The sequence below is a fragment of the Bison bison genome, unplaced genomic scaffold, assembly GCF_000754665.1.
Source record: "Bison bison bison isolate TAMUID 2011002044 unplaced genomic scaffold, Bison_UMD1.0 scf7180017864193, whole genome shotgun sequence".
NCBI classification, from domain to species: domain Eukaryota; kingdom Metazoa; phylum Chordata; class Mammalia; order Artiodactyla; family Bovidae; genus Bison; species Bison bison.
The window spans coordinates 1,919,983-1,929,477 of record NW_011494765.1 but is presented as its reverse complement, the minus strand read 5'-3'; the positions used below and the strand labels follow the sequence as shown (position 1 = coordinate 1,929,477).

The 9,495-nt window shown below is 40.4% G+C and overlaps 1 protein-coding gene across 1 annotated transcript in view; it reads left to right on the top strand.

The window, feature by feature from the left end:
* The first annotated feature begins 1,473 nt into the window (after window positions 1–1,473).
* The window catches only part of PSMB7 (proteasome (prosome, macropain) subunit, beta type, 7), a 57,748-nt gene continuing 49,726 nt past the window's right edge, over window positions 1,474–9,495 (top strand). Inside the window, exons 1-4 of the mRNA XM_010844035.1 lie at window positions 1,474–1,568; window positions 2,024–2,117; window positions 2,876–2,973; window positions 4,163–4,303. Coding sequence (XP_010842337.1) covers window positions 1,507–1,568; window positions 2,024–2,117; window positions 2,876–2,973; window positions 4,163–4,303 — 395 coding nt within the window. The 5' untranslated portion in view covers window positions 1,474–1,506. The remainder of the gene's footprint in view (window positions 1,569–2,023; window positions 2,118–2,875; window positions 2,974–4,162; window positions 4,304–9,495) is intronic.

Sequence of the window (9,495 nt, the reverse complement as noted above, 5' to 3'; positions counted from 1 at the left end):
AACAATAATAGCTATTTATGGAGAAGTTGCTACATGCCAAGATAAATGCTCTTTATGTACAGTTTTCAATTTTCACAGGAGCTTTTTAAAAACTGAAATAAAATCAATACAACAAAAGTGTCACCATTTAAAAATGTGCAGCACAGTGGCTTTCAGTACATTCACAATGTTGTGTGACCGTTACAAGTGTCTGATTTCAGAACATTGTCATCATCCCAAAAAGAGACTCAGTATCCATCAGACAGTCACTCCCCATTTTCTCCTCCTGCACCGTCTCCTTGTGCTCAGTTGTGTCCGACTCTGCGATCCCGTGGACCGCAGCCCGCCAGGCTCCTCTGTCCGTGGGGTTTTTCAGGCAAGAATACTGGAGTGGGTTGCCATTTCCTTCTCCAGGGGATCTCCTCCACCCAGGGACGGAACCTGAGTCTCCTGTGTCTCCTGAATAGGCAGATTCCTTACCACTGAGCCACCTGGTGGAGCCCCGGCCCATCTCCCAGTGACCACTAATCTACTATCTGGCTGTATGAATTTGTCTAGTGAGGACATGTCATAGCAATGGAACCATACTATATGTGCTTTTTGTGTCCGGCTTCTTTCATTTAGTACCATGTTTTCTAAGTTCATCTCGGTTGTAGCATGTGTCAATGCTTCATTTCTTTTAATGGATGAATAATATTCTGTAGCACTGATGTACCACATTTTGCTTATCCACTCATCAAGTTGATGGACATTTGGATTGTTTCCATTATTTGGCTATTATGAATAATGCTGCTATAAACATTTGTGTACAAGTTTTTGTGAACATCTGTTTCCAGTTCTTTTGGATATATACCTAAGAGACAATTGCTATGTCTATGTTTAATTCCGTGTGTGTGTTGCGGGGGGGAAACTGCCAAATTGTTTTCTGGACAACTGCACCAGGCACATATGAGGGTTCCAGTTTTCCCTCATCCCTGTCAACACTTGTTATTTTCTGTCTTTTTGATTATCAACATCTTAGTGGGTGTGCAATGGTATCGCACTGTGATTTCTAATGACTAATGATGTTAAGCAGTTTTTTTTTCCAGGCTTCTTTTTTATTTCACAGTAACCTTTTTAGGCAGCTGTTTTCCCCACTTGACAGCAGAGGAAACAAATTCAGAGTTGCAAGGAGGCGGTGGAGCTGTGGAAATTTGTCTAGTGAGGAATTGGAAACTGGGTGTGCTTGTCTCTGAATCCCCATGATCGAATTTGCCGTAGACACCGCAGGATGCCGGGTCTGTGGCGTGTCCACCTTAGATAAAAAGTCCTTTCCCCCTACTCCGGGCGTCAGTTTCTCCTCCACTCTACTTGAGGCGCTCTACTCCAAACATCTCCAGGCTCCTCTAGGAGCCCGTACCTCTAAGATCAATCGCCCAAGCACGGAATTTGCTCCGCCCGTTCAGCCCTAGCTCGCCGGTGGCGCCGGAAGTGATTTGTTCATTTTGTTGGCTCCCGCCCCCGGCCTGGAAGTACTTTTTCGGGAAGATGGCGGCTGTGTCAGTGTATGAGCCACCGGTTGGAGGTTTCTCTTTCGATAACTGCCGAAGGTGTGGCCTTGCCCGGGGCCGGGTTCAGGGCGGGAGTAGGAGTGTGGTGTCGGGGTCGCAGTTGGGCTGCGGTCTGGGCCAGGAAGTCCGAACGAAGGGTGGACAGAAGGGGCCCGCGGCCCGCGGCCCGCGGCCCCTGTGACTCAGGGGAATCTGGGCCTGAGCGTGGCTTTCTCCTGAGGCCGGGTCCGCTCGTCCACTTTCCCAGCGCACCGGGACACCCTCCATCTCCGTCTCCTTAGGCGTGGTGCAGGTCCTCTCAGACACTCTATTCGCAGTAAATCGGGACAGCCCTCTTTTGGGGTGGGGGTGGGGGGGAACCAGCCAACATATGGGCGCGAAAGCAAATGCTAGTCGTTTTTCCTTCTCCTGAGCTCCCTATTAGATACTCTTCCTGCCGGTGCGGCACAATGTGGTCCTGGCCTTCAACGCTTTATTCTCTCATTTGCTCTTAGAAATGCTGTCTTGGAAGCCGATTTTGCAAAAAAAGGGTACAAGCTTCCAACGGCCCGGAAAACTGGGACGACCATCGCAGGTGTGGTCTATAAGGTAAGCCGGAGCTGGCTGAGAGCGGCAGGAACCAGGCCGCCTGGTCTCTCTTACTTCTCTGGGCTGTGTGAGGAAGGGCACATCTTACAGCCTGCTACATCAGGAAGAGGTCTTTTAGGAGAGAGTGTCAGTTTTTTGTGCACTTATCGACAATTTATATTCTTACCTCGCTTTGCAGTTTTCGATAGGAAGCCAGTTTTCTGTCTTAACGTTACTATTTGAGGAAACAGAATGATGTAGTGGGAGAAACGAGATTTATTTAACTGTTTAGCCTTTTTTTGTTGCTTCTAACTTTGTGCAGGTCACTTTCGTTCTCGCAACCACACTTTCCCGTCCAGGTGGACATAATAACTCCTGATCTAAATTGTTGTAAGGGTCAAAAGAGATAACTGGTTGTTGTTGTTAGAGATTAAGAGTGACATCTTTAAAAAAGAAATGGACAGACCTGGCTAATTTAATGGAAGGATTTCTGCATCTTAATCCAGACTTTTCTCATATTGGCTCCGTGATTTGTAAGGAATTTACTGAATCTCTGAGCCTCATTTAAAAACAGGAATGATAGTTCTACTGTCTACTGAGGGTTCAACCAGTAATGCTTATTAATAAGCCTTTTCTTGAATGCTGAAAGTATAGCACAATATTTCAGTGGGTGGGGGGAGTGGTTCAGGGAGCAGGGTGTGGTCAGTATTGTTTTTCCTGAACTAGAGGACTGTTTGTATATGTGAAGTTGTTTAAAAGTATATATTTTTAAAAAACAGGATGGCATAGTTCTTGGAGCAGATACAAGGGCAACTGAAGGGATGGTTGTTGCAGACAAGAACTGTTCAAAAATACACTTCATATCTCCTAACATTTAGTAAGTATTGATTAGTTCGAATAACTCATTTGTAAACATATCAGGGGTAAAATTGCATTTACTGTTTCTTAATAAAACCTGTTGTTCAGTCTGTATTTTCTTTCTGTCTCCCTTAAATGGCATTTCCGTCGACATAAACTAGTTATCTTCTAGCTCTCTTTTTGCTTTAGTTCAGTTTTGACCCAGTTCTGCCTTTTGTGTGCATTTTGAATCCACTCCCTCCTATCCTTCTACTGAGGCCTTGGTTTGAATTCTTTTTTCTCAGCTGGACTATTGCAGTTGTCATTTAAATGGTCCCTCTGCTTTTGGTCTTTTCTCTATTGTTCACTTTTCTGCCATATTGGGTTTTGTAAAACACAGATCTCATAGATCTCCCTTTCCTCTTTAAAATTTTTTCAAGAGATTTTTCACATTTCACACCGCTTTCAGGATAAAATTGAAACTCTAGTATGATATTAAAAGTCATGTACGATTTCACAAAAAGATTATCTTTTCATCCTATTTAGCTGCTATCACCCTGTGTTCCAGTTATACCTGGACTGTCTCTATCTCCTTCATGTCCCTGTTCTTCTCATGTTCAAGCTGTTTTACCCGTGCTTTTGGAGCCCCTCTGCTTAGAAATACTCTTTCTTCTCTGTTTGTATAGTGTTTTTATTCTCTCCTTCCAAATCCAGCTCAAATGAAACCTTGAAGATCAGAATTGCTCTTTCCTCCAATTTCCTATGGCATTTTCTACCTGTGCTACTATATTGTAGTATATGTCTCTTATACTCAACTTTGAAATCAAGTGCTGTTACTGTGTCATATTTTCTTTATCCTCAACACTTTGGAATGACTGGTACCTAGTAGTAGATATTTGGTAGATGTAAACTGTAAGACTTTTAACATTCCTTACTCTTTTGTACAACTTGAGTGTTTTCTTAGATCCATAAAATGCACACTGTTAACATAGAAACTAATGATTTGAAAGGTTCCGTTGCGCTACAGAAAATATATTTACATGTAATTAGATGTGCACTTTTAATTATATGTTTATTTAAGATTGGTTAGCGTAGTAACAGTGCATGTTTACTCAAAAACATCTGTCTATGTCCCTCACCTTTGTGGATGTTGTCCAAGAAGCTCCACTTCTAATTGAGCCCTTTGGTAATTAAATTTCAGCCACACTGCTTCTAATTGTATTTTTTAGTTGTTGTGGTGCTGGGACAGCAGCGGACACAGACATGACAACCCAGCTTATTTCTTCCAACTTGGAGCTCCATTCCCTTTCCACTGGCCGCCTTCCCAGAGTTGTGACGGCCAACCGGATGCTGAAGCAGATGCTTTTCAGGTAAGGTTTCAGGATGGGGATTTCTATAGCATCTTTTTCTCATGTCTTAGATTTTCAGCCAAGGGAGCCCTGGAAGCTAGAGAAAAAGCATTCAGAAATACACATTTAATCCAGAAATCAGTTGTTGCTGAAAAGCCACTTTAATTTCATAAGGCTTTTGATAATGTATTTGAATTTATGGGGTCTGTTGTTTTTTTTTTTCGATAAATGAATCACATGTGACCAATGGAATAATTTCCTGAGGCTTAGGGTATTGCTGGATACAAAAACCCTTTTTGTTCTTAGAAAGGTAGAGCTGGAAGGAACCTTTAAGTTCATCTTGTGAACATGCACAAATGATTATTTCCTCTCCCTCTTTTAGGGGCAAGGTAACAGTGAAATGAAAAGTGACAATTTGTAGTTAGCTGTGAGTGGGTATAATAGTATGCATGAGCTCACTTTATCCTTTTAGCTCCGCGATTGGGCTGTTAACATCTCTAATTATAAGTGAACGAACTGAGACTTTAAAGAGGTGCAGTCATTTGCCTGCCCTTACCTTCCCTCCCTACTGACTCCCATAGAGAGTCCCTCTTAGTAGTTTTGTTTCTCTTTAGTCCTTAATAGTCACACCATCACTTTGTGTTTGTATAGGTCTAGACACTTTTCACATTTTAAGTCCATTTTTCATTTGCTCTCATAAAGAGAAGAGAGGCAGTGTGGTATATAATAATGCTTAGGAAATAGCCGAGGCATTTAGTCCTGAGTTGTAACACTGGTTTCTCATTTTGTGCCTGCCTTACCTTTAACAAATTCTCTCCTCTTCCTTCTTTATAGAAGGGACACCTTGATGCCTTTTAAAAATTTTTTGAAAAGTTGATCAGAGGCCTTTATTCTGGCCCTCATCATTCATGAAGCAACCTACATAAGACTTTTTAAAGGGGGGCAGGAACAGAGAGCAAAGATTGTAAGCTGGCAGCTCACAGGCCATATTCAGCTTGTAGAGAAATTTCATTTGGGTCACATAGTGTATTTAAAAAGTAGTGGCAAATAATTATAAATTGGGAGCTTTGAATTTAAAATATGGATTTCCAGCTTTTTTTTTTCCCGATAAAATCTCATATAAAGTGGGCTGTAATCTGGGACTGATTGGCTCTTGTTGCCTTTAGAAGTGAGAGCGTGTGTTCTGGTATGTCAGTCCTTGTGGTTCATTTCCCTATTTCTTATCTGCCTGTGCCTTCCCGTGAATTTGCAGGTCTTCGTCTTCATGGCCCTGGGCCCTCAGTAAGTGGACATGAGGTTTAATGTAGCTGTGCAGCAAGGCCAGTGGAATAATTCCCGCTTTATGCAGTGGAAGATCCCAGGGTTTATGAGTCATATGGCAGGAAGCCTAGTCATACTTATCCAGTTCCTACCCTGACTGTACTGAGTCTTTATGTCAGCAGTTTCCATTTGTTTATGTATGTAATCATCATCCTAATACTAGAGAATTATCACCTATCAGATTCTTCCAGGACAGTGTGAAAACTTGTTGAAGTACATCTGTTGTTAGGATAACTGGACACTTGTGATTTTGATTTTAAATGCAAAGCTCCCTCTTGTGGTTTGTGTGGTGCATTACATTTAAAACAATTTTTAAGCTTGTAAAATTACAGTAAGTAGCCTATTTCAAGATTGCTTGCAATGTCATTTAAAGCATTTAGCTAAATCTAGCTAGATGTTTCTGTTGATCTCTTTAGAATGTTTCAGAAATTCTAAAATCTCTTGTTTCAGTGTTTGATCTTTTGGTTAACATACTGTGTAAAAGTTGAATTTTATCAGAGTTTTGAGAAGAAAACTTAAAAATTTATGCCAGGATCATTATGGTTCTGTCTTTTGACATTTTTGCTAGTTACATAAAGTGAGTCACTAGTATGGGGGGGAAAAAAGCATAGATTTTGACTTTAGAACGTTGCTTCAAATCTTGTCTACAGTGCTTACATTGTGTGACATTAGCCTGTTCACTTCACTCTTCTTAGCCTCAGTTTCTACCTCAATAAAATGTGGATAATAGTTCTGTTTCTCTAACTTTTGGGGAGGAAATGAATAAAGAACCAAGCTTATGCAGTGCCTTGTACAGGGCCTGATACACAGATCCTCATTCAGAGGCTGAAATAGAGTACAGGGTGTACTCTTATTGCTATTTTTTTCCTCCTAAATAATCCATTTTCTTGTATGTGAATCAGTGAGAAAAGAGGGTTTGATAAACAGAAGTGAGCATCTTTTTCCTTACTTAAACAGTAGTTTTATTTTTCTTCGTTGACTAGATGTAGAAGATGTAAATGATACTTGTTCCTTCTGAATATGGAACCTTCTTACTGAGTCTATCAGAAATGTTTGATATACTAGTCTATATTCTGGAAACTATTTGAATATGCAGAGGCTTTAAAAACTTATTGTACTTTTTGCCCCCCCTTAACAAAAGATATGTATATCCATTGTAGAAAATTTTGAAAATACTGAAAAGCCCAAAGAAAAAATTAAAACTTTGCCATTTAGGGAGAATCACATTTTGGCTTTGTATATACATTAATGCTTCTAATCTTTTTGTTTGTTTGTCCATTCATTTGATCATTCCTTCTGTCTTTCTTTCCGTAAGTGCATGTTCACAGTAAAAAAGCTAATATATGTTTAGATAGATAAGCAAAAAAAAAAAAAAACAGAAATTATCTGAATTTCTACCACGCATAAGCAGTTGATGCTAACAGGTTAATGTACACTCTTCAGGGTTTTTCCATGTTTAATAATACATATTTTGTTCTACCAGAATGGGATCCCAGTTGTGCTTTCTGTCTGTAGGTTATGTTGGTAATATAACCTGATCTTTTCACCTACGAGTGCATCTTGAGTAATTTCCATGTTGGAATATTTCAAAAAGAAAATAATCTTTTTTTCATAAGTTATTATAAAAGTAATGTATGATCATTGTAAAAAATTCAGACACTGAACAAATGTGACAGGAAGGAAATAGATTTCAACTGACATTCTGCCACTGAAGCACATGTACTATGAGACTTTGAGATCTGCTTTTTGAGACCTTTTCAATAGCACCCACTCCAGTACTCTTGCCTGGAAAACCCCATGGATGGAGAAGTCTGGTGGGCTGCAGTCCATGGGGTCGCTAAGAGTCGGACACGACTGAGCGACTTTCTCTTTCACTTTTCACTTTCATGCATTGGAGAAGGAAATGGCAACCCACTCCAGTGTTCTTGCCTGGAGAATCCCAGGGACGGGGGAGCCTGGTGGGCTGCCGTCTATGGGGTCGCACAGAGTCGGACACGACTGAAGCGACTTAGCATCAGCAGTAGCAGCAGCATACTCTGCATATACACATGCTCATATATGTGTTTGCAAAAGTGGAATACTGCTCTGTGTTATTTTGTAACTGGCCTTGTTCACATAATAGTGTATTATGGTATTGTTCCCATCAGTAGATGAGCTAGCTCAGCATCTAGGGATTTTACTTTGAGCCTGTGGAGGAGTCTATAGACCTGTAACTCTCCTCAAAGAGTGAAAAACATCTGTGTACACTTGTTGTGGGTGAGGATTCCACAGTTTTAATCACTCTTTTAGAGGGGTCTATGCCCCATAAAAATTTAAGAGCCATTGAGCAACATCTTAATTTTTGTTGGATCACAGTAATCTATATTATTAACCAATTTTTAAAGAGTAACAATATTGCCTGTTTTAAGATGTTTAATTATAAGGTATTCTATGGATCCTTTGGAGTGTAGAATCTTTAGGTGCTTGTGTTATTAATTCTTTAGGCTATATTCTAAAATAAATTCCTAGAAATGGAATTGCTGGGTCAAAGATAGGAACATTTAACATTTTAATACATATTGCCAAAATTGTAGCCGAGAGATTGTTCTAAGTTATACTACCATCAGTTGTGTGTGAAAAACGGGTCCTGATTTTTAATGATTATGTAGTGTTCTGTTGTATAGCTAGCTGTATTAGTTTAGGTAGTTCTGACTGTTTCCACTTTTCTAGCATCATAAACAGTTACTGCAGTAAACATTCTTATGAATTCATTTCTGCATATTTGTCCTTTTATATCTTTAGAATTAGATTCCTGGAAATAGAATTTCTGGATCAATTTTTAAGGATTTCATTGACTTGCCAAAATAGCTTAGACTCTTTTAAAGGCATCAAGCAGATTATGTTTTAGCTTGGAAGGGAACTAGCTGGTTATTATTGACTTTAACTAAACAGTCTGTTTGGCAGGATATATATATATATATATTTATATATGGATCAAGCACTGGGCTGGGGTGGGAGTGGTGGGTCTGGTGATTCTCTGACTTCTTATCCCAGAGTTCCGAGATCTACTCTTGAACCTGCTGCCAGCTCATGTGGCTTAGGACCAATTTCTTCCCCTATCTGGGCCTGTCTTCCCTCTTGAGACTGCTTCTAAAATCCTTCCCTGCTTTTTATTTTTTCACTTATAAATGGAAGATTTGAAGTAATGTATTGGTAATCAAGGGACACAGGAAGTATTGGACTTGACCTAGAACACTTCCTGATGGGTAACTGTGTCTCAGACAATCTAAAATTAGGACTTTGGTTTTTGTGTTAATTTATTTGTATCAATTTTAATGATTGTATCATCAGGCAAATTCAGCATATTTTAGTTTCATTTTTCTTCCCAAAGAGCTAAAGGCTTAAACTGCTGCTGCTGCTGCTAAGTCGCTTCAGTCGTGTCCAACTTGGTGTGACCCCATAGACAGCAGCCCACCAGGCTCCCCCATCCCTGGGATTCTTCTGGCAAGAACACTGGAGTGGGTTGCCATTTCCCTCTCCAATGCATGAAAGTGAAAAGTGAAAGTGAAGTCGCTCAGTCGTGTCCGACTCTTCGCAACCCCATGGACTGCAGCCTACCAGGCTCTTCCACCCATGGGATTTTCCAGGCAAGAGTGCTGGAGTGGGGTGCCATTGCCTTCTCCAAAAGGCTTACACTGGAGAACTTTAAATCCAGCATGTTTATCCAGTATAGCAGTTCTAATGGAAAAAAAATTGATCCATATATAGGGAAAGAAATCTATAGAAGTGTAAAACAAACCAGGTAGAGGGTCCAGAGGAGCAAATATGTGCAGAATTAAACAGATGGGGTCTGGTGGAAAATGTCTCTCCCATGTTCCTGAGAGAGATGACTTTAAACTGTGGACAGTAGCAAT